The sequence below is a fragment of the Zootoca vivipara genome, chromosome 2, assembly GCF_963506605.1.
Source record: "Zootoca vivipara chromosome 2, rZooViv1.1, whole genome shotgun sequence".
NCBI classification, from domain to species: Eukaryota; Metazoa; Chordata; class Lepidosauria; order Squamata; family Lacertidae; genus Zootoca; species Zootoca vivipara.
In genome coordinates this window covers 119,974,269-119,999,308 of record NC_083277.1, presented here as the reverse complement: position 1 = coordinate 119,999,308, position 25,040 = coordinate 119,974,269, and the positions used below count along the sequence as shown (strand labels likewise).

At 49.1% G+C, this 25,040-nt stretch overlaps 1 protein-coding gene across 6 annotated transcripts in view; it reads left to right on the top strand.

The window, feature by feature from the left end:
• The window catches only part of ADCY6 (adenylate cyclase 6), a 54,440-nt gene extending 30,032 nt beyond the window's left edge, over positions 1–24,408 (top strand). For all 6 annotated transcript variants that reach the window (XM_060272144.1, XM_060272145.1, XM_060272148.1 and 3 more), the window contains 8 exons: positions 342–503; positions 1,028–1,203; positions 3,610–3,645; positions 4,833–4,962; positions 15,653–15,916; positions 17,370–17,574; positions 17,707–17,831; positions 21,321–24,408. In XM_060272144.1, the coding sequence (XP_060128127.1) occupies positions 342–503; positions 1,028–1,203; positions 3,610–3,645; positions 4,833–4,962; positions 15,653–15,916; positions 17,370–17,574; positions 17,707–17,831; positions 21,321–21,446 (1,224 nt within the window). In that variant the 3' untranslated portion in view covers positions 21,447–24,408. The remainder of the gene's footprint in view (positions 1–341; positions 504–1,027; positions 1,204–3,609; positions 3,646–4,832; positions 4,963–15,652; positions 15,917–17,369; positions 17,575–17,706; positions 17,832–21,320) is intronic.
• The last annotated feature ends 632 nt before the right edge of the window (positions 24,409–25,040 follow it).

The following is a 25,040-nucleotide window of genomic DNA, read 5'->3' as shown; positions in this document are numbered from 1 at the left end:
GGGGGGGGGGAACTAAAGTGGTTTGAGGGAGTTATGCACATGCTTCCCTGAGTCAAGCAGGTGTTTGGAACAGTACAAAATCGTATTTACCAGTGGGCAAAAGTGGGAAGTAAGTACTGTATACATTATGAGCAGCAGTCCCACTTCCAAGCCTCTCTGAACCTTCAACTCTCTGAAGAACCCTTTGTCTGTCTCCAGCCCCAGAGGCCAGGCTCTGCATTATCTCGGTTGCCATAAGTCTCTGGCATTGGGTGGGATCGGGCAAGTCCAGAGCAAACAAGAGCAGCATTGCGCTCCCTGTCAGCCCTACATAGTCGGCCATTTTTCCCCTCTCAACCCAGTTTGCTTGCAGCCGGCTCCGCCTCCAAGACTGCGCTGCCAGCTTTCTCAACATTACCCCATCCACCGTGGGGCCCTGCCACCTACGTGCCCTCAACTACTCATTGGCATCAGAAACTCTGCCCTGCCAGGGAAATGGTGCATCTAGCTGCAGCTTCCCTGAGGTACGTGTATTTCAGAAAGATCGGGGGGTTGCGTGAGGTGTGAAGAGTTGTGGGTAGAACTTGGGGGTTCAGTCCCTGGGCCTGGGGTCAGCATTTACCTGTCACTCCAAGGCTGGTCTCTCCTCCCTTCCTTGTGGGTTTGTGGCTCTGTCTGGGTCTTGGAGGTTGCTCAGGTGTGAAAGCTGAGGCGGGTGGCATATCTGTGAAGACAGGAGGAGAATGTAGCATAATAGGTCTGCCTAATTGACTATCCTGTTTCACACAGGGAACTCCACAAGCAAGGCACAAGGGTGGCAATCTCTCCCGGCTGCTTGTCCGTGGATAGTGGCCGTTGGTAGAACCATCCTTCGTGAACTTCTCTAATCTCTCCTTTAAAAAAATCTTGTGGCAGCAAACACTATCCAAATTAAGAGTGGGGAGAAGGAGAGGTCACACTTGTCTCAAAGGAATGTGTGTGGGCTTTGGGGAGCACGTCCAGCTGTTGTAAGGGGCGTTCTGACACCTCTATCCTTTCCTCCCTGCAGTACTTCACTTACTCGGTGTTGCTGAGTCTACTGGCTTCCTCTGTTTTCCTGCACATCAATAGCCTTGGGAAGCTGGCGTTGCTGATGGGGATGGAGGCGGTGTACCTGGCGGTGGCCGAGGGCCCCCAGGGGGTGTTGTTTAACAACTACGACCTGCTGGTGGCTGCTAATGCCCTGTAAGAATGCCCCCTCCCCTCTGGCATTGGAAAAATCTCAGACCTTAAGCCCTGGGCCCTGAAGTTGTCTGGGTGACTTGAGGTGGTGAGGGTCTTCTAGCTTTCACCCTGGGCTTGTTTTCTCCTATGTTACCCTCAAATTTAACTTCTCCAAACAGCCATGATAACCGAGAGAAAATGGGCCCAGCTACAAACCACCACAATAGCAAGCAACATCAGAAACAATGATGATATAGCACCATCACTTTACATCAGAGGTGGTGGTTTTGTGGCCCTTCAGATATCAGCTGAATCGTGGACTCCCAAAGGTTCTCATTCATGCATTATCTCATGAGAGGGGCTTCTTATTCCTTTGGCACTTTTCCCACTTAAAAACAAAACAAAAACCCAGCCAGCTCACAACATAGAAAATCCATAATTGGCACTGGAAGATAAAACAATATGCCCTACAATAATTGACATGTTGTCTACAGTTACAATCCTTAGATGTTATAGAAGATCATTTTGCCACTACTGCATAATCCTGCATCTTATTGTGCTGTCCTTTAATCATCGGGAGTTGTAACCATTCTCCATTTAGCTGCATGTAAGATATTAGCAGCTGCTAGCGAGTAGTAAAGCATATCCTTATGTTCTTCCTTCACTGACCCTTCTAAATAATCCAGCAAGAATATGGATGCAGTGGTTCTTTTGAAATGAACTTGAACTCATTCTTCCTGAATATTTCTTGGCTTGTTCATATTTCTACCATGAGTGGAAAAACAATCCCACAAGCCATCACTGTGCCCACCTCCCCCCACGAGGGCCTACATCTCCCCCCCCCCGGAAGAGGAGAGGGCAGCTTCCTCAGGAGGGGGGTGTTTTTAAGCAGAAAAATCTGTTTATGGGTGAAAGGAGTAAGAACATCCCTTCCTCTGAGAAAATAATTTGCTTCAAATTATATACGGAAGCAGCTCTATTAGCTAAGAAGTGAAAGAAAGGAAACAACTGTAACTTAATGTTGCATATTTTTATTAAACAAAATTTATATACCTCTGGATTGTAGTAAAACTTTGAAGTGGTTTACAAAAAATAAGCCATTATAATTATCAGCAAAAGTCCTTTACAAACAGATGCGAAAATATTCAGAAGATAATGAAAATCAACAATAGGCTAAAAAGACATGTGTTTTCATCTCAACTTCTACATGTCTAAATAGGGTTGCCTGAACAAAAATATATTTAGCAGGCAGTGTCAAAAGGAGAACAGCAAGGTCACCTGCTAGAGGCAGAGGGCAGGTGCTGCCACTCTAAAAAACAACAACCAGTTTCTTACAAGTGCAGATTGAATATGATGTAGCACCCGGAGCAGTGGCAGTTCCACACAGCGAAGCAATCATGTCAGCCTATCATTTCTAATTTCTTTTAACTTGTTTTTAAATTTTAATGATTTTACCGGTAGTATCTGGTTTTGTGTTTTTATATTGTTGCAAACGGCTGTGATACATTTTTATAATACATGTAGAGAGGAACCAGCAAACTGGTTCCAAGCTGTACACAAATCTGCAACTGTTGCAGGGGTGTTATATACTGACTCCCTCCTCTCAGAAACCAGGCTGATGCAGCCCCACAGACGTCTGACTCTGTGGTGATAGTGCTTGCAGATCTAAAGTCAGCAAGTGGCAGATCGATAGAGATGGTAAAGGATTAAGCCACAGAGAACGTTCGTAGTAAGGGCAAGGAGTTTGTGTTGCATGTGGAAAGCAATAGGAATTTGGTGTGTAGGTTTAGGGAGAGCTGTTGTGTGGTCTAAGCAGCAGAAAGTACAGTAATCAGTTTTACAGACATTGGTGGTTTTTTGAGGGGGAGGGAATTAGAGAACTGATCTGTGAAAAGGGTTGGGTTTGGACACAGCAAGACGTTAGTTTGACTACCTAGTGCAGCTTCAACCAACTTGGTGCCTTGCATATGTTTTGAACTACAATTTCCATCAGCCTGAGTCAGCATAGTTGTGCTGGCTGGGGGTGATAACATCTGGAGGGCTAGATTTTTCACATTGGTTATTTATGGAGCGATAACATGATTTGTAAGCAACTAGATTTGGGGAGCAGAGAAAAAGGATACCCTGCTGAGCCCAGGGTGTTTTGTGAAGCTTCAGAAACCTCTAATTGTGATCCATTCTATCTGGACATGGCTGTTAAGCTAAGGAGAAGGCTACTCAGTCTCTTCCCATTGCAAGATACTTGGGGCAGAATTCAGGTGCATCATCTACTACCAGATTCTTCATTGTCTCCCAGACCATTTCCCCACTTCTAACCAACCCTCAGCCTCATTTGCCTTGCATTGTGGGAGGTGGCTTGGGGTGTTGCTTTTGGGCGACTTGGGCCTCTCTCTATAAAAAATTCTTCTCTCCCCCTTCTCATAACAGGCCAGCCTTCAATGAGACCCACAGTAGTCAAGATTGGTGAGTTGGAACCAGAAAGGGAGCCAATTTTGATGTGGTTGTGGGGAATGGAGGGTGGTGGTTATAAAGGCTACCTAGAGGTTTGGTGAAGGTGTTTGGAAAAGTTAAGTGTACAGCAAGGGGGTACCGGTGACCTCTCCAGATGTTGTTGGACTACAATTCCCACCTTTCCTGACTATAAGCCATGCTGATGGAAGTTGCAGTCCAACAATATCTGGAGGGTACTAGTTTGGAGAAAACTGTCCCAAGGCTGTTTTTAAGGGTTTGGAGAGTGGTAGATTCAGGTTTTCTGAAGTCTTTTGGATTTGCAAGCCTCAAGCATCATGATTTGCAAGCATGTTTCGTTTATATATTGTGATGCTATATCAGTAACAAACAATGTGACAGAAGCACTATATAGGTACCTGCCCTAAGGAGCTTACAGTCCAAGTTTAGATGTGAGGGGAGGGGAAAGAACCGAGCAATGGTGAAGCAATTATAGCAAGGGACAAATATAAGCAAATGCAGTTAAGTGGTATATATACATAAATCGTTGAGATGAAATGAAATTTAAGCAAATTATATATGGAATTTGTGTACCACTTAATATAACAATCTCTGAGTGATTTGAATGAAAATGCATTATTCAATGAAAGGTTTTATCTAACTTATACATGGAGTAGACCCGTTGAAATTAATGGACCCAAGGTAGTCAAGTCTGCTCTGAGTAGGAATAACTTGGCTGCAACCGAAAGCTTCCTAAGGAAAGCTAGATAAAAACAACACATAACTGTGAACCACAAATAATAATGATGATGATGATGATGGAATCACAAATAACAGCTTTTATTTCAGCTTGGAATGACAGCTAAAGGGAAATGCCAAATGCTTTGTGGAAGCGATGGACTTTATGGAGTAACAACGGTGGTTGAATTTTCCCCTATTTCGGTTTATATTCCACCTTCTGCATGTTAGCACCCAAGCCAGATAACAACCAGTGCATTTGGGTTGTCACCTTGGTGTCATGGCAGGAAGCTACTCCAAGCATAAGGGACAGAGAGAGAGAGAATGGGCTGAGGTTGGTTTTTAAAGAGCAGGGGGCTTCCTTAGGCTGGGGGAGCGGGCAGAGCAAAGGGGTTGTGTCAGGGCTGTATTGGGCGCAGGAGCGCAGAAAGATAACAGCTTGCCTTTACTCTCTCTTCTCCTAGTTCTGCAGAGGGGAAAGTGGCCCTACAGTACATGACACCTGTCATCCTGCTGCTCTTTGCTTTGGCACTCTACCTGCATGCCCAGCAGGTGGAGTCTACAGCCCGGCTGGACTTTCTCTGGAAACAACAGGTAGTGGATGAGTCTGGAGATCTCATGGTGCCAGTGAATTCCAAAGGATGCTGTTAGTTCTTGCTGTTTACTCAGCACTTTGGCATGCCTTCTTTAATCGGCTCTGAGCTAAAGGACTTCGGTAAAGGTAAAGGGACCCCTGACCATTAGGTCCAGTCATGACCGACTCTGGGGTTGCGGCGCTCATCTTGACTGTTTGGCTCCGAAGCGCCCTCTCCGATTGCGTGGAGCCTGGACAGCCCCCTGGTTCTCCACGGATCTGAGGGTAATGAAACAATCGCTGAGACGGCTAGAGCACTGGTGGCGGATAACTCATTCTGAAGCTGACCGGACACGGGTTAGAGCTCAATGTCGAGCCTACCAAGTGGCGGTAGCGACGGCGAAGAAGACTTTCTTCACTGCCTCTATTGCATCTGCAGAAAACAGCAGCAGGAGACTCTTTCAGGTGGTTCACAGTTTAGTGGAACCACCTGCTCCATCGGGGCCCAGTACGGGCCGCATGATCTCCTGCAACGATTTTGCAAAGTTTTTTGCCGATAAAGTTGCTCAGATCCACCGTGGGAGCAGGGCCGGGGCGGGAGAATGCTAGAGTCCTGTCTAGTCCAGTTGCGTGGGATCAATTCCAATCTGTTACCTCCGAGGATGTGGACAGGCTGCTTGTATGAGTGAAACCAACCACCTGTCTCCTTGATCCTTGCCCATCCTGGCTTATAAAAGCTAGCCGGGAAGGGCTGGGCGATGGGCTTCGCGGGTTGGTGAATGCTTCTCTCTGTGAGGGAGCCTTCCCAGACCCACTGAAAGAGGCAGTTATTAAACCGCTTCTTAAAAAAACATATTTAGATGCGGCCAATATGGCCATCTATCACCCAGTCTCAAATCTTCCATTCTTGGGCAAGGTGATTGAGCGAGTGGTTGCTGAACAACTCCAGGCACGCCTGGAAGAAGCGGACCATTTGGATCCCTTCCAGTCGGGATTCAAGCAGACCATTTGGATCCCTTCCAGTCGGGGGTTCTGTCTTGGTCCCAGTCTTATTCAACATCTTTATCAATGACTTGGATGATGGGCTTGAGGGCATCCTGAGCAAGTTTGCAGATGACACCAAATTAGGAGGGGTGGCTAATACGCCAGAGGACAGAATCACACTTCAAAATGACCTTAATAGATTAGACAACTGGGCCAAAGCAAACAAGATGAATTTTAACAAGGAGAAATGTAAAGTACTACACTTGGGCAAAAAGAAAGAAAGAAAGGCACAAATACAGGTTGGGAGACACGTGGCTTGAGAGCAGTACATGTGAAAAGGATCTAGGAGTCTTGGTAGACCACAAACTTGACATGAGTCAGCAGTGTGATGCAGCAGCTAAAAAAGCCAATGCAATTCTGGGCTGCATCAATAGGAGTATAGCATCTAGATCAAGGGAAGTAATAGTACCACTGTATTCTGCTCTGGTCAGACCTCACCTGGAGTACTGTGTCCAGTTCTGGGCACCACAGTTCAAGAAGGATACTGACAAGCTGGAATGTGTCCCGAGGAGGGCAACCAAAATGGTCAAAGGCCTGGAAACAATGCCTTATGAGGAACGGCTTAGGGAGCTGGGTATGTTTAGCCTGAAGAAGAGAAGGTTAAGGGGTGATATGATAGCCATGTTCAAATATATAAAAGGCTGTCATATAGAAGAGGGTGAAAGGTTGTTTTCTGCTGCTCCAGAGAAGCGGACAGGAAGCAATGTGTCACAGTGGCCGGAGTGGACTACTTCAGAGTAACGACGCTACGCAGCTCTGCATTTTATTCTTTTATTGGTGCTGCGTATTTACAGTGCTCAAGTCATTGCTATTTACACGGAGCGATGTTGTCAGTCGGTTTCAGAACCTCCTAATGGCTTTTGGCGCGTCTTTCTCCAACACAAAAGCTTTGGCAGACCCATCCTCTTGCCCCTCCTCTTCCTGCGTAATTCTGGAGTTGGAGGGATGGGTCTTCCCCCCTTGCTTGCCCCTTCCTGTCCCACCTGGGACCCTGGCTCCTCTACCTTGCCTGAGCCTCGGACACGACTTCCTGCTTCCCCACTGGAATCGGAACTCTCCCTGCTTTCCCCTTTGCTCGGGGACGGGCTTGAACTCAGGAGGGGAGGGACTTCGCGATATCCCCTGTCCCTCACATCCACCCCCCTCCCAAGCTCTCCTTCACCCCTCCCCAGGCCCCCCCCATGTGTCGGTGACGACTGGAAGCCTAAGAACTCAGTGCTCTCCGAGCCCGTTGGTGTGAATACCTCCCCCCAGTCCTGCGAGCCCCCCCCTTCCGCCTGGGCGGACGGGAATCCCAAAAAGTCCGTGGCGTCAGAGCTGGTGGGGGTAAAAACGTTCTGCCAATCTGCTCCTTCCTCTGACTGGGTGGATCTCGGTGACACCCATACCTCATCCTCTGGTTCCTCAAACTCCGCTTCCCAGCGCCATGGTGAGCTGCTCTCCCGTGCCTCCTCCTCCTCCCCCTCCCTTTCCATGTGCCAGGGCTTGGGTCTGTGGGGAAAGAGGGCGTGAAATTCTTCCACCAAGAATTCCTCCTGTATCTGAGTGGCTGGGACCCATTCATTCTGGGACGGTGGAGCATCCTCCCATGCCATGAGGTACTCCAGTCCCCCCACCCCCCACCTTGAATCCAGGATGGCCGTGGCCTCATTGAGTTGCTCCCTGCCTTCCCTCTCCCCCCCTCCCTCGGGGGTTTGTTCGCTGTCTCGGAGCCTGCTGCTTTCCCTGTACGGCGACAGCAGCGATCTATGAAACACTGGATGCACCCTCATGTCCTCTGGCAGTGCCAGCCTGTATGCCACCGGGTTTACCTGTTGCGTGACCGTGAAGGGGCCCAGCCTTTTGGGTGCCAGCTTTTTGCACCTCCCTCTGGTGGGAAGGCCCTCCGAGGACAACCACACCTTGTCCCCCACCCTGATGACCTCCCCTTGTCGCCTGTGGCGATCTGCCCCCTTTTTGTACGCTTCCTTGGCCCTCTCCAAGTGTTCTCTGAGCTGCTGGTGCACCGTCTCCAGTTCCTCTGCCCAATCCTCAGCCTGTGGGCCCTCCTCCTCCTCCTCCTCCCTCTCCCTCTCTGGGAAAGATCTGAGGTCGCGCCCGTAATTGGCCTTAAAGGGCGACACCCCTGTGGAGACGTGCACTGCATTGTTGTAGGCAAATTCTGCTAGTGGCAAGCGATCCACCCAGTCCGTTTGCCGCTGGCTGACGTAGCATCTCAGGTACTGCTGCAGAATGGCGTTGACCCTCTCCGCTTGTCCGTTGGTCTGCGGGTGTCTAGCCGTCGACAAGCTGACCTCCACCTGCAGGAGGTTCATGAGCCGCCGCCAGAACCTGGAAACAAATTGGCGGCCACGATCCGAAATAACCCTTAAAGGTAATCCATGCAGTCTGAAAATGTGAGCAACAAACAGTTTGGCTGTCTCTTCTGCCGAGACTGCCCTGGCACACGGTATAAAGTGACACATTTTGGACATAAGGTCCACCACCACCAACACTGCAGTCTTACCCCTGGACGAAGGCAGATCTGTGATGAAGTCCATGGACACCACTTCCCACGGCCTGTGTGGTGTGGCTAAGGGCTCCAGCAACCCTGGTGGCGCTGCTCTGACCACCTTCGCCCGCTGGCAGGTGGTACAGCCCCTTACATAGTCTCGAACATCTTCCCGCACCCCTGGCCACCAGAAGTGTCTCATGACTAGGTGAGCGGTTTTGTCCCTTCCAAAATGCCCCGCTGTAGGGTTGTCGTGCATCTGCTTGAGGACCGTACGTCGAAGCTGGGTGGTGGGTAGGTACAGCGCACCCTTGTAGAAAAGCAGCCCTCTGCGTTCTGCAAAGTCTTTTGCCTGCTCCCTCCCCCCTCTCAGTTCTCTGAAGATGCGGTTGGCAAATTCATCCGCTGCCGTCAGTGCTGTGAGTTCTGCCTCGCTCACCACAGCTGCTCCGCAGGACCATGCCGACGGGGGGAAAATGTGCCTTGGGGCTGGTGGCGCCTCCTCCTCCATGTACTCTGGCTTGCGGGAGAGGGCATCCGCCCTGATATTCTGCTCCCCCGGGATGTAGTGGATGGAGAAGTTGAAGTTCGAGAAGAACTCTGCCCACCGTATCTGCCGCTGGTTGAGCACCCTGGCAGTTCTCCAGAACTCCAGGTTCTTGTGGTCTGTGCACACCTGGATGGGGTGCTTCGCGCCCACCAGGAAGTGTCGCCAGTGCTGGAACGCAGCGTAGATCGCAAGAAGTTCCCTATCAAACACTGTGTAGTTGCGTTCAGGCTGTGTCAGCTTCCTGGAGAAGAAGGCACAGGGTCTCCACTCCCTGTTGGCGTCCAGTTGCAACAAAATTGCGCCCACAGCTTTTTCAGAAGCATCTGTCTCAATGCGTAGGGGCGCGTCCTGCACCACATGGAACAGGTTTTGGTCTGAGGCGAACACTCTCTTGAGGCTTTCGAACGCTGCTTGCGCCTCTGGTGTCCACTTGAACTTCTGCTTGCCTCTCAGGCAGTCCGTGATGGGAGCCGTAACGCGAGAGAAGTTCTTGATGAACTTCCTGTAGAAGTTAGCGAAGCCTAGTAGGCGTTGGGCATCTTTGCGCGTCCTGGGGCTGTGCCATTCCAGGATGGCCTGCACCTTGTCCTTGTCCATCGCCAGCCCCTTGTCTGACAGCTTGTAGCCCAGGAAGTCCACCTCTTTGGTGTGAAACTTGCACTTCTCCAGCTTCACATACAGGTGGTGCTCCTTCAGGCGTTGCAACACCTCTCTGACATCTTTCACATGCTGCACTGGGTCATTGGAGTATATAAGGATGTCATCTAGGAAGACCAAGCATTTCCTGAAGAGGAGGGACCCCAGGACGTGGTGCATGAAGGCCTGGAAGCATGCTGAGCCCCCTTGCAAACCGAAGGGCATCACCAGATATTCAAAAGAGCCCAGAGGCGTGAACATCGTGGTTTTCCATTCATCTCCTTCCCGGATCCTGATCAAGTTGTACGCCCCCCTTAGGTCCAGCTTGGTGAAAATCTTGCCCCTGCGTGCCGCTGTCAGGAGATCATCCACTCTGGGCATGGGGAAAGCCACGGGCTCTGTCACCGAATTCAGCCGTCTAAAGTCCACCACAAGACGGCGCTGTTGCGTGTCTTTCTTGTCCACCCAGAAGACCGGGCTGCCCCCTGCTGCCTTGCTTTCCCTTATGAACCCCCGCTTGAGGTTCTTGTCGATGAAAGCGCGCAGATCCTCCAGCTCCTGGTCTGACATGGCGTACAGCTTGGCTGGGGGTATCGTCGCCCCTGGCACCAGGTTGATCTGGCAGTCAAAAGGCCTGTGCGGGGGTAGGTGGTCGGACTCCGCTTCGCTGAAGACCTCCTGCAGGTCCCAGTACTGCTTGGGTATTGCCTCACCCCCTTTGATATGCATGGTGGCCACCGTGGCTATCGGAGGCCCCTCCCCTGGTTGGTGCTGCATGCAATGTTCCAGACAAAAGTCTGACCCAAACGTGATGCACCTCTGGTGCCAACTGATGGAGGGGTCGTGGCGCGCCAGCCAGCTCATGCCCAAGACGATGGGGGGGTCTGAGATGGTGGTGACGTTGAACGCCAGTGTCTCTGAGTGCCTTCCCACCGTCATTCTCATGGGGGGGGTTTGATGTGTGATGGCCCCTCCCAGCAGCTCCCTGCCGTCAATGGTTGCTACGTGCAGAGGAAAATCCAACTGCAAAAGCTGGATTTGGTGCTCTTCTGCAAAGCTTCTCGAGAAGAAGTTGGCGGACGCCCCACTGTCAATTAAGGCGAGGACCGTCAGGGGATAGCCATTTGGGAGCGTTAGCGTCACTTCTAGAACCACTCCTGCTCTGGGAGGGGTGGGCTGGCTCTGCACCTCTCTGTGCGGGTGGGCGGGCTGGGGCTGTTGTCTGCTGACTGTGCCTGGCTGCTGCCCCTTGTCTCCTGCAGCCAGGCTTTCCCGTTTCCCTGCTGTGGTGCTGCGTCAGTGGGGGAGGGCACCACCGTTCCCGCCTTTCCTTGCCACTCCCTGCGATGTGGGCAGTCTCTGACGAGATGCTGGGGTGAGTTGCAGAGAAAGCAATTCCCGCCCCTTCCCTCCTTGCGTCTTGGCGCCGCTGGGGTTTGAAAAGCCCGCGCGCGCGCGCTATCAATCTGCATGGGCTCCTGGTCCTGGCTGGCTCCAGGCGTGGCCTGAAAGGGTTGTTGAGGGAGTGGCTTCTCCTGCGACCGTGGGAACCAAGCCCGCTTTGCGCGCGTCGCTTGCTTGTCGTTCCACCGGGATTCCTGCCTCACCCCCACCGCCAGAGCTGCTTTGCTCAGCTGATCCATAGTACTGGGCTTTGGACCTCTCGAGAGTTCATCCTTCACCTCCTCGCTCAAACCCAAGTAAAACGCAGCTTGCATGGGAGGCGAATCCAAAACCCACCCCAGTCTGTGCACCAGCATGGTGAATTTCGCCCAATATGCGCGAACTGTCATATTTCCTTGGCGTAAATTATGCAGTTCCTCCTTAGTCTGGTCCAAATGACTATCGGACGAATACATCGTCCTCAAACCTTCTAGAAATTGTTGGACATTTTTCATGCAAGGATTCTTGGTTGCGATTAATGGTCTTAGCCACTCCCTGGCTGCTCCGGTGAGATGTTCCACAATAAACGCTACTCTGTGCTCATCATCGGGGAACTCATTCTGGTGCAGCTCAAGAGCATACACGATCTCAGTCTCAAAGCCCTGAAACTCCTTCGGGTCTCCATTGAACTTGCTTACAAGGGTCCCTGCTCTCCTTCCTGGCAGCACTTGGACTTGGGGAGCCCCTCCCGCCTTGTTTTTCTCTGCATCCAGCTTGTTTTGGAGGTCTACCGCCACCGCCCTTAAATGCTGCTCTTTTTCCTGGAGCTCTCTCACCTGTTCCGCAAGTTGTAGCCGGTCGTCCTGGACCTTCTTAGTCTCCTCTTTAGCTGCCTTCAATTCTCCCTGCGCCTGCAGCGACAGCTGTTGCAGTTCTAGCTGGGCTTGCTCAGCGATCTGCCGCCACTTCTCCGCCTCGGACACGCTCATCCCGGCAACTCCGAAGTAGCCCAAAAATGATTAGGAGGTTGCTGTCACAGTGGCCGGAGTGGACTACTTCAGAGTAACGACGCTACGCAGCTCTGCATTTTATTCTTTTATTGGTGCTGCGTATTTACAGTGCTCAAGTCATTGCTATTTACACGGAGCGATGTTGTCAGTCGGTTTCAGAACCTCCTAATGGCTTTTGGCGCGTCTTTCTCCAACACAAAAGCTTTGGCAGACCCATCCTCTTGCCCCTCCTCTTCCTGCGTAATTCTGGAGTTGGAGGGATGGGTCTTCCCCCCTTGCTTGCCCCTTCCTGTCCCACCTGGGACCCTGGCTCCTCTACCTTGCCTGAGCCTCGGACACGACTTCCTGCTTCCCCACTGGAATCGGAACTCTCCCTGCTTTCCCCTTTGCTCGGGGACGGGCTTGAACTCAGGAGGGGAGGGACTTCGCGATATCCCCTGTCCCTCACACAATGGATTCAAAGAAAGAAGATTCCACCCAAACATTAGGAAGAACTTCCTGACAGTAAGAGCTGTTCGACAGTGGAATTTGCTGCCAAGAAGTGTGGTGGAGTCTCCTTCTTTGGAGGTCTTTAAGTAGAAGCTTGACAGCCATATGTCAAGAATGCTTTGATGGTGTTTCCTGCTTGGCAGGGGGTTGGACTGGATGGCCCTTGTGGTCTCTTCCAACTCTAGGATTCTATGATTCTAAGCCTCATCATGGGACTGAAACTGCCCTGGTCGCACTGGTCGATGATCTCCGGCGGGCTAGGGACAAAGGTGAGAGCTGTTTCCTAGTTCTGCTGGATCTCTCAGCGGCTTTTCACACCATCAACCATAACATCCTTCTGGACCGTCTAGAGGGGTTGGGAGCTGGGGGCACTGTCATACAGTGGTTCCGCTCCTTCCTCCTGGGCAGTGTTCAGAATGTGGTGGTGGGGGATGAGTTTTCGGACCCCTGGGCTCTCACTTGTGGGGTGCCTCAGGGCTCTGTCCTCTCCCCCATGCTTTTTTAATATCTACATGCAGCCGCTGGGAGAGATCATCAGGGGGTTTGGGCTGGGTGTTCATCAGTATGCGGATGATATCCAGCTCTACCTCTCTTTCAAATCAGAACCAGTGAAGGCGGTGAAGGTCCTGTGTGAGTGCCTGGAGGTGGTTGGAGGATGGATAACAGATCGAGGTTGAATCCTGACAAGACAGAAGTACTGTTTGTGGGGGACAGGAGGCGGGCAGGTGTGGAGGACTCCCTGGTCCTGAATGGGGTAACTGTGCCCCTGAAGGACCAGGTCCACAGTTTGTGAGTCATTCTGGACTCACAGCTGTCCATGGAGGCGCAGGTCAATTCTGTGTCCAGGGCAGCTGTCTATCAGCTCCATCTGGTACGCAGGCTGAGACCCTACCTGCCTGCAGACTGTCTCGCCAGAGTGGTGCATGCTCTAGTTATCTCCTGCTTGGACTACTGCAATGCGCTCTACGTGGGGCTACCTTTGAAGGTGACCCGGAAACTACAACAAATCCAGAATGCGGCAGCTGGACTGGTGACTGCGAGCGGCCGCCGAGACCACATAACACCGGTCTTGAAAGATCTACATTGGCTCCCAGTACGTTTCCGAGCACAGTTCAAAGTGTTGGTGCTAACCTTTAAAGCCCTAAATGGCCTTGGTCTAGTATACCTGAAGGAGCGTCTCCACCCCTATCGTACGGAGGTCCAGTACCGAGGGCCTTCTGGCGGTTCCCTCGTTGCGAGAAGCAAAGTTGCAAGGAAGCAGGCAGAGGGCCTTCTCGGTGGTGGCGCCCGCCCTGTGGAACGCCCTCCCATCAGATGTCAAAGAGAAAAACAGCTACCAGATTTTTAGAAGACATCTGAAGGCAGCCCTGTTTAGGGAGGCTTTTAAAGTTTAAGAGATTACTTTATTTCATTTTTCTGTTGGAAGCCGCCCAGAGTGGCTGGGGAAACCCAGCCAGATGGGCGGGGTATAAATAATAAATTATTATTATTATTATCATCATCATCATCATCTCCTCACGTTATTGGCCGAGGGAGCCAGCGTACAGCTTCCAGGTCATGTGGCCAGCATGACAAAGCCGCTTCTGGCGAACCAGAGCAGCACATGGAAACGCCGTTTACCTTCCCACTGTAGGGGTACCATTTATCTACTTGCACATTGATGTGCTTTCGAACTGCTAGGTTGGCAGGAGCTGAGACCGAGCAACGGGAGCTCGCTCCGTCACGGGGATTTGAACCGCCGACCTTCTGATCGGCAAGCTCTAGGCTCAGTGGTTTAACCCACAGCGCCACTTAGTTTGGTGCTTTTATAAATTCAAAGTTATTTTAAGGGACATTTGCTTTATTTTTATTTGATTGACTGGGATGCTCCCTCTGAGGGTGTGAGAGTCAAGCTTATGGGTGGCTGTGTCTTCTACCCTTCTACCCCAGAGTGAGAGGAAGAGCTTGATCTCCTCAGGGGAGATATAGGGAGAAGGTGTCCGTATTGCCCCAAAGGTGAGAGAGAGAGATGAAATGATTGGGGGAGGGTTGGCTTTCACCTGTTGGATTCATACATGATTATGGGTTGTTGAGGGTTTCACTGAAGTGAGTATTGAGAGGATGGAGTGATGTGATGGGTGCAAGGGAAGTGTAACGACAACAACATGGTTCTTCAATTCCTGAATTGTATTATTTCATGTGAGGATCCTTTTATGTAATATTAATGTGATTATATAAAAATGCACGTGTACACACACACATACACACACACACATTATGTTGAATTTTGTTGTGTATTTTGTTGTATTTTTGTGTTGAATGATGATGAAAATGTCTCTGAGATTCATTGAAACATAAAGCATATACAAGTTAAATAAATAAATGGTAGGAAGGAGAATGACTGGTACGGCGTCTCTTGACTGGGGGTGTAAGCTTCTGTGGTTCAAGATTATGGCTGCTGACAGTGCAACAAGTGATGAAACCTGAAGCTGAAGAGTGAATTGAGCAAAATCTTTTGTTAGTGGTGGTGAGTTTTAGTCCCAAACATTGCTCTTTTCCCCTCTCTGTGACTAGCAGGAAAGAATAAATTATGCAGATGTGTGTAATCCTGCTGAATGCAGTGGTACCTCTACTTACGAATTTAATGCGTTCCGAACGCACATTTGTAAGTCGAAAAAAATTGTAAGTCGAATCCCATAGGAATGCATTGGGAGAAAAAATTCGTAAGTCGAAGCAACCCTATCTAAAAATTCGTAAGTAGAAAAAATCCTATCTAAACCGCATCCAAGATGGCGGACGGAGCTCCATTTGTAAGTAGAAACATTCATAAGTAGAGTTATTCGTAAGTAGAGGTACCACTGTATACAGAACTTCTACTACAGGTTGCAGAATTTGTGTCTAGTATGTGTGGTGCAGGCTGGGCAAAACTGTGGCCCTCCAGATGTTGGGACTCCCAACGCCTGTCATCCCTGACACCAGCCTTGTTTGCTAAGGCTGCTGGGAGTTGGAATCCCAAGAACATCTGGAGGGCCAGTATCTTCAACAGCGGAAGCTCAAAAGGCTTAATGAAATCACATGGCTTGGATAATTGTTATCCTCCTCATTTCCTCCCTTTGCGACTCTCCCAGGCTACAGGTGAGAAAGAGGAGATGGAGGAACTTCAGGCCTACAATCGTCGACTGTTGCACAACATCTTGCCCAAAGATGTGGCCGCTCACTTCCTGGCCCGCGAGCGCCTCAATGACGAGTTGTACCACCAGTCGTGTGAATGTGTCGCCGTCATGTTTGCCTCGATCAGTAACTTCTCAGAGTTCTACGTGGAGCTGGAAGCCAACAATGAAGGCGTTGAATGTCTGCGGCTGCTCAATGAGATAATTGCTGACTTCGATGAGGTAACCGCTTGTCTTTTGTCTGCATTGGATTGGAAAAAGGGAGAGGTTGAAAGACGAGTAGGTTCCCCCTCCCCCCCCAAAAAAAATGATGCTGGAAGAGGACATGTTTATAGTTTTTGACTTCAGTTTTGAAAGTGTCACGTGAATAAATATTTGATATAGTCTTCCTTACTGTTTTATGGTTTAGTATTGTTTTTATTGTGAATTACTCAGGGGACGTCACCATAATCTTTTCTGTGCTTAGGGCCTCTAGGGGTCTTAATCCAGATCTGGCTCTGTGCCCACTAGGGGGCCCTGTACCAGGGTGAGGTTGGTGCTCTCTGTGTGGCATTCTTCTGAGGGAGGCTCTCACCTAGTGCCAGGCATTTGCACGAGTACAGAGCAGAAGTAAGAGAGACTTTTGAGAACCAAGACAAAATCTCTGCTGTTCAGGAGAAGTGCGGCAGTGGCCGTGGAAAGTTTTCAAACAGTAGATATATATAAAACTGTCCAGTAGCACCTTAGAGACCAACTAAGTTTGTTCTTAGTATGAGCTTTCGCGTGCATGCACACTTCTTCAAATACACTGAAACAGAAGTCACCAGACCCTTATATATAGTGAGAGGGTGGGGAGGGGTATTACTCAGAAGGGTGGTGGGAATGGCTGATAGGAGTGGTAAACCTGTTGAGGACTGTTAACGACTGCAATTGGTCTTACAGGAAAAAGCAAGGGATGAGATGGCCAAAAATAGCTTTATCATGTGTAATGAGATAAGAATCCAATGTCTTTATTCAGACCAGGTCTCTCCATGGTTTTAAGTTTGGTGATAAGTTGCAGTTCAGCAACTTCTCTTTCCAGTCTATTTCTGAAATTCTTTTGTAGTAAGACAGCTACTTTGAGATCTTGTATAGAATGTCCTGGGAGATTGAAGTGTCTCCTACTGGTTTCTCTGTCTTGTGATTCCTGATGTCAGATTTATGTCCATTTATCCTTTGGCGTAGGGTTTGGCCTGTTTGTTCAATATAGAGGGCTGAAGGGCACCGTTGGCATTTGATAGCATACACAATATTAGAAGATGAGCAAATAAATAGTCCTGAGATGGTATGTTGGATGTTGTTGGGGCCAGTGATAGTGTTGTCTGGGTGTATGTGGCAGCAAAGTTAGCATCTGGGTTTATTGCAGGCTCTGGTACCAGTGTCCATGTTAAGTCTGGTGGTTGTATTATTGTGGGTGAGGAGTTGTTTAAGATTGGGTGGCTGTCTGTAGGCAATGAAAGGTCTTCATCTCAGAGGTTGAGAAAGAGCTTGGGAAAGAGACAACTGTCATTGTCTAGGAGAGGTTCTAAATGTCTGATGATGCATTGAACTGTTTTAGCTTGGGAGCTGCATGTGTTTTAAAAAAGATGTGCAATTTTGATGAAAGGAGACTCTCTCAGCATTAGTAAAAATTACCTTCCATTGCTTGTTTCTGTAGATTATCAGTGATGAGCCATTCAGGCAGCTGGAGAAGATAAAGACAATTGGCAGTACCTACATGGCGGCCTCAGGGCTGAATGACAGCACCTATGACCGCGAAGGGCGCTCCCATATTACAGCGCTGGCAGACTATGCGATGCGGCTCATGGAGCAGATGAAATATATCAACGAACACTCATTCAACAACTTCCAAATGAAAATTGGTCAGTGGAGGCGGGGTGGGTGCTCCACATTGGGGAGAGAGATTGGGTGTCCTTAAGGCAAGTGGGTTGGCTGCTCAGCTTTGACTGGTTTTCCTTTTCACATCCCTTCTTCCCTTCCCATTTCTTCCACAGGGCTAAATATTGGGCCAGTAGTGGCTGGGGTGATTGGAGCCCGAAAGCCACAGTATGACATTTGGGGCAACACGGTGAATGTCTCTAGCCGTATGGACAGCACTGGTGTCCCTGACCGTATTCAGGTGAGAGCAGCAATGGCATGACCTGTTTTGACTATGGTTAAGGTTGCTGGCAGGCCCATGCAGAGGTCGAGGGTGCAACCTGCATGCTTGCCACCAGCCTTAGGGGGATAAGCTGGCCGGGGACCCCGTAATGCGAAGAACACAAGGCACCCCATCCCAGGCCTCATGGTTGCCAGGATTTACCGTATATTCCAGCGTATAAGGCGACTGGGCGTATAAGACGACCCCCTAATTTTCAAGTTAAAATATAGAGTTTAGGATATACTCGCTAGGGAGGGGAGTCTTCTCCAGCACTCAAGTCTGCAGCAGGGGAAATGGTGGATTTTGGTTTTTTTAGTTATTGAGAGGGGGAAAGAAGCCATAGAGAGGAGAGAGAGAGAGAGGCAGAGAATCGAGGCTGGGAGAGCCAGCGAAAAGGGAAAAGCCATAGAGAGGAGAGTGGGGATGCGGCCACGGCCGTTTTTGAGCTCCCCCCACGGTATGCAGCGCCCGCAGATTCTTGTACCCGGCGTATAAGACGGCCCCCCAACTTTTGAAAAGATTTTCCTGGGTTCAGAAGCCATCTTATACGCCAGAATATACAGTAACCTTGGAAGTCTACTTCCTTAGGAGAGGTTCAATAGGTCTGTAATAATATAATCTATGCCGAGCGGCTTAGTCACAGGAGTTCTGACAAAAAAAAAATATCCTATGCAAAGTTAAACTGTTAAAAATCAACAAAACAGCAAATCTTACAAACAGCAACATTGAACAGCAAGATTCACACCACCAGCCTAGCTCCCATCGTTTCTGCATCCAAAAGCCCCACTAAAAAGAGATGATGTTTGGGGGTTCGTTTGTTTTTACACCCAAATCTTCTTAAAAGTTGGAAGGGAGTAGTTGTCCAAACAAGCCTTCCTTCAGAAAGAGTTCCGCTAGGGGGGAAGCCACCTGATCTGAGAGCCTCCTGCTGAGCTTCCAATGTAAGGACACCCTGACTAGGACCATCTTGAACAAGGGGCGGCAAACTAAGGCCTGCGGGCTGGATGCGGCCCGCTGGGCTCGTTAATCCACCCGCAAACCTGCGGACCCTGCCGCCAGCTCGGTCAGTCCCTATGCTAAACCGGCGCGGCATGGAGGCCTCGCCGCGTGGAGATTGACTTCCGTGACACGACGCAGCTTCTGATTGGCTGCAGGAAACTCCTGCAGCCAATCAGAAGCTGGGGACGATGCTGGGTTGGCGGCGATGCTGGCGCAGCCTCTGCACCACAACCACTTCCTCCCACTCGGCTCTTCCCACTCAGCCTCTTCCTCCTGCTCGGCCGCCTCAGCTGAGGGGGAGGAAGCGGCTGCGGCGCGGAGGCTGTCTCCGCCGCCCAGGCCAGCGGCTTGGGCTCTGCGCCCTGCTGAGACAAAGGACGACGCCGGCAGTGCTGAAGATAAGGCGGCTGTGGCAGCTACGGCGTGAGTGGCGGCGGCGGGGGAGTCCTTTTGGGAGGGGGGATGCTTTCAGGAGTGGAGGTGCTTTCGGGAGAGGGTGGGTCCAGCCCCCCACAAGGTCTGAGGGACAGTAGACCGGCCCCTTCCTGAAAAAGTTTGCTGACCCCTGATCTTTTAAGATTCTCCTTAAGGATAAGGGACAAATGTTTCGAAGGAGGCAGGCCCGTCTATCCTGCTCCTCGGGTCATTTGAACCTTAATAACACGGTGCCAGCACTTTGAACAGCTGCTGAATTTCTGGGTATCCATTTAAGAATAAAAAGGAGTTCTATTAATAGCCCTGCTGTTGATAGCTAGCATTTTCTCAAGGTGGGGGCAGCTGTGACTCAGCCAACAAGGAGATGGTGGGATATTTTTAAGACCCAGCAGCTGGAACACCTGGATTGGAGTGAGGATTGTTGCTGACTCATTCCTGTGCCACCATCACCATTTTTTATTTTTATTTTTGCCAATTGTTGGGAGTTATTTCTGGTGGAGGAAAAGCTTTCCACCCACCGCTTTGAAATTGTTCCTTGCTGCCAGTTTTTCCTGGCAATTTTTTTTTTGGGGGGGACACTATTGGGGATGGTGGGGAAAGCTGGAAATCCTGTCCAGAGAAGACTTTAGTGAGAAGAGGAGCAATTCAGGCTTTGTTGTGAGCTGCCTCAGAGACCATGGGAGTGGGAGGGGTAGGATATCCACATTTCTATTAAATAATATTACGGGAGCATTGTGTCAGTAAGGCTCCCTCTGCTGACCACTTCTGAATAGTTCTGTTTACTATATGAGAGTAAGAACTCATTTGCCAGACCAAGCCAAAAGTCCCACCTAGGCCAGCATCCAGTTTGCAGCATGGTCTATGAGATGCTTTCCAGAGATTTCATGTGCAGCACCTAAAAGCAGCAGCACCCCCTTGTGGCATCTGGGTGTATATTGCCTCAGGATGTTCCACTTACTTGTTGCCACTAATAGTCACGGGTAGATCCATCCTCCAAGTGGGTGGCCATCACAGAATCTTGAGATAATGAATTCATGGGGTTGTATTCACCAAGGGAAATAGTCTGAAGACAGGATGAATTAGTGTCAATTGGCTGAGCCCTTGCTTGTAGACCTAGTGGCTACACCAAAAGCAAGGCCACCTTCCTTTCTTATGGTCCTTTCCCGGGGACACAGAAAGTCTACTAAAGCCCTGAACCTCAGTACTTTGGGACTACGTCTCTTGTAAGCCAAATAACTGAAATGGAGACAAATGCTCAAAAAAAACCCAAATCCCATGATTTAGGGTTGCCATATTTCAAAAAGTGAACATCCGGACACAAAAGTTGTTGAGCTTTTCTTAGCAAAGTTGTTGAGCTTTTCAGGCCATTTCCAATGGCCGAATCCCAGCAATGTCCAGGGAATTCTTGATGTATGGCAATCCTACATGACTTATTAGCCCAACCTGAGATACTGTATTCCACGGCAGGTATTTCAGAGGGGCTGCTATGGTTTTTCTGGGTGATTTAAACCCTGGATGATGTGGCAAAAGATTTGTTTCTATATTACCTCTGTGCCAGTTCCAGTGAATTGGCTGGATCATTGCATTGCTTTAATGTGCACTAATTATGCAAGGCTTGGGCGGGGGGGGGGGGGGCTGCATTGGCCTCCTTGCTGTCCTCAGTCACAAACTGCTTGCTGTCAAAAGCAGTGGGATTCACACCACCTGTCTGGCTTTCCCCCTCTCACCAAGGCAAGGCAAGAAGGCAATTTTTGCTGATTGCAACTTCCCTCTGTAGCCTCCTTTTACCATCCAAATTTTGCTCCAGAGGATTTGGGGACCCTTTGGAACAGTGCTGGGGGACGGGGAGATATGACTGCAGGATAAAAGGGAGAATTTGTGGAAATTGCCTCCCACTTCCATGTACAGAATCCTTTTCTGGAGCAACAGGCTTTCTGTGAGCAGAGGGACAAAATTGGAAACTCGTAATTCCACCTGCCCAGAACTGCATGTTCCCTTTTCCTCCTAACACTTTGTGTTGTTCCCCTTCTCTAGGTGACAACTGACCTATATCAGGTATTGGCAGCCAAAGGTTATCAGCTGGAGTGTCGTGGGGTCATCAAGGTCAAGGGCAAAGGCGAGATGACCACCTATTTCCTGAATGGAGGCCCCACCAGTTAGCAAGAAAAGAGCCTTTGCTTAACAAAGGGACCTATTAAGCTGGGCTCCGTCAGGCAGCATGGGGTTGATTGGTTCTCTGTCTTTCTTTCTTTGCTCTGGATTTTGGAACACACCCTCTTAAAAAGGGAAAAACCCCTACAGCTTCTGAAATGGGATCCTTGATAGTGTTGGAGATGTCAGGGGGTCGCTTTACCCCATACAAGACTTATTTTTTATTTATTTGGAGCAAAGCCTAACTTGGAGTGCCTCCTTTTGGGCCCGTGTGGGTGCTATTGTGGGGTAAAGTTGTTGTGAACCTTCTGCCGCTCTTGGGATCAACCAAAGGACCTGGTGAAGGGAGGTGGCAGCAGGGGTCAGAAGACCCCACACATGTCTATCTGTGGATCTAGAAAGCTGACATACCCTGAAGCATTGCTCGGATATTTTTTGAGAGGGGCTCCATTTCTCTTATGGCGCCATTTTGCTGAGACTTTCCAGAAGCGCAGCGACGGCACTTTTCTCTTGAGGGAGGTGACTTCCCCCCAGTGCATTTTGTTGATCACATCTCTCAGCAAACACCCACTCTGTCTTTTTGTTTCTCTCTGTGTGTGTTTCTTTCACACACATAACAAGCTCTCACAAAATCACTGTGATGTTTGGGAATATCTCTCTCTCTCTCTCTCTCTCTCTCTCTCTCTCTCTCTCTCTCTCTCTCTCTCTCTCTCTCTCTCTCTCTCTCTGAGAGATTGTCATTTGGGGTACGGTTCTCATTTGCCAAATTGCTGTGATTGCTATGTCTGGTTGGAATGAAGTGGAGTGATGACAAGCACTTGGGGTGCTTTGAGAGGGGGGAAATGGGACAGTGTCTGGGGGTTGTGGTTTTGATGCCAAAGAGAGGGAAGGAAACAGGCCTTCTTTCCCCTGCCTCCCCTGCCACTCCATCTCCTCTAATAGCCAGGGAAAGAGGTTTTGCTGCCCTGTGGAGATGCAAACCTGCCATAGGTGCCTGAAGTAAAGGGGACGGATTGTTTTGTGTGCAGCCCTCCTCTCCCACCTTACTGCAGACAGGAGCTTCTCCCCTACTCACTTGGGACCCCAAAATAAAAAAGTAGAAATTATTTAACAGGAGCTGGAATTGGCAGACAAAGCAAGCTCCTTCCTTGCAGCCCACTCTCATGGATCTTTTGCTATTAAGTGCCATGTCTCTTCTCCACTCCCCCCCCCCGGTTTTATCCATCTTTTAGGTTTGGTCAAGTTGGTTCTGCTGACCTTGATTTTGGGGTGTGTGAGGGTATTTTCCCGTCTTTCTCATACATATTATATATGTAGCTCCAGAAAAATAATAATGTATCCCACTTCTGCTCCTTTTCCCAGATGTTTGAAGGGTTGAGGGTAGGTGGGTGTGCTTATCCTAAGCAAAGTGGACTTCCACAAATTTGGCGTCTGGCTGCCCTAGTGAACGTTTGCTGTGGCCCTCCTGATTGGGAGGAAACACAGTAGATGACAAAATCAGCAAAGTGAGAGCTCTGTGTTAATTGCTGGATTTAAGTTGGCGAGAACATGGCCCTGAGGTGGAGGAGGAGAAGACCCTTGACTCCTTTTATTTTTATTAGCCACGGTGGGTGGAAAAGGGGATCTATTTGCACCAAAGTACTAACTGGTCGTAGGAACTCCAGAAACCACGTGTAAAAAAGATTTGAAAGAGAGCTCATTGCTGAGTGGTGAAAGTGTGCTGAAAGTGTGTCCGTTTGGTGTAGAAGGGCAGGTCCATGTGGTCAGTAGCTGGGGCAACTGGCTAATGGCACAGTTATAGAGCGCTTGCTGTTTCCCAGATTAATGGGGTTGTGGCTGCCATTTTGAAATGCCCCATCTACTTCTGTAGCCCCTGTAGGGGCAAGGGGGCACCTTGGATAGTGCAGGCTTGCAGCCTGCTTTCATTCTGCCTGTTTCCTCTTTAATTTTCCCATTTTATGCAGTGGGTACAATTCCCCCTTTGAAGGAACCACCTTCGGCCTATTTTCACTTGACCCTGTTCCAAGGAGTCTTTTATCTGCAGCTGTGGATATGTGTGTATGGATAAACATACACATGGATAAGCATGTGTATGGATATGTCCCACCCACTACCATAGTTTGGGTCTTGTCCCTCTCAAATATGATGTTGGCAAGTTACAGCCCCCTTTTTCACCTTTTGTTACATAGGATTCCAGGACTAAACCAGATTCCTTGGAAACAAGGTTTATTTTGCTCAACTCTTTGTCACAAGTGACACCTAAATTGGGGAACATCTAAGCCAGGCATCCCCAAACTGCGGCCCTCCAGATGTTTTGGCCTACAACTCCCATGATCCCTAGCTAATAGGACCAGTGGTTGGGGAAGATAGGAATTGTAGTCCAAAACATCTGGAGGGCCAAAGTTTGGGGATGCCTGATCTAAGCCATGGGGAAGCAAGGTAGCTGTGTGAAATCTCTATTCCATTGAAGGGGATGGATAAAGCGGAAAACAACTATTTTTAATTGAAAAAATGAGTCTTTTAAAGAAGGAGGGAAAGAAGTTGAAGATTATGATTTTTAAGTTTACTTAATGGTTTTAAAAGCTCTTGTATTCCTTTAATTTTTTAAAAAAGAAAAGATTATTTTTAATGGACAACAACTGTCATTGTGCATAGCCTATGAGTTATTGATGCTCACCATGGGGAAGACTATGTCATAGCTGCCAAGTTATCCCTTTTTTTAAGGGATTTTCCCTTATGCTGAATAGGCTTCCTCGCGAGAAAAGGGAAAACTTGGCAGCTATGGACTATGTAGGAGAAGAGAGGGAGCTTTAAAAAACCCACTCCCTCTAGGGCTACTGCGAAAATGGCTCAGTTGTGTTCCTTGGGCAAGGTGTATGAGCAGAGTGGGCAATATGGCACTTATTTGGTACTTTTTTTCTTTTTGTGTGTGTGTATATATAAATTATATATTAAAGATCACTTTCTATTACATTGTTTCCTTCTTTCTCTTCTCCCTTCCCAGTGCCATAAACTTGAATATACCTACCTCTCTTCTTCCTTGGGCAACTTCCTCCCACCCCCAGTTGCTCAGTGCACGCATACATGGAATAAGGAGATGGAAACTTGTGAGAACTGTGAATGTTAGGGCTGTCATACAGTTAGGAAATTCTATTCTGCAATCCTCAATCTGCAAACCTGGGTGTAAGCCCCATTGAACCCAGTGAGACTTGACCACTGAGCACACTTGCATGAGATTTCACTATTGTACAATTAATCACATGGGTTTTTAATTGATTTAAATCTGCATGCCATCTGTGTATGAATAAAGATGCTTTTGAAGAAAACACCTCACTAATTTTTAGATGATGTACCTCCCAAGATGGTACCTGTTAACAGCAGTTCTTGAATTTTTAAATCTGATATATAGATAGATAGATATCAGCACCTGATTGATTCAGGCTAAAGACATTTGTTGAGTCAATTTGACTGTAATCATCGCAGCCCAAACCAATTTGTGTACACTTACACGCCTATGCATTCGTATTTTGCAGGGTTTATCATTAATGTACTAAAGCTTGTACATCCCTGATTAATCCTCCTTACATTATTTCAGGCATTAAG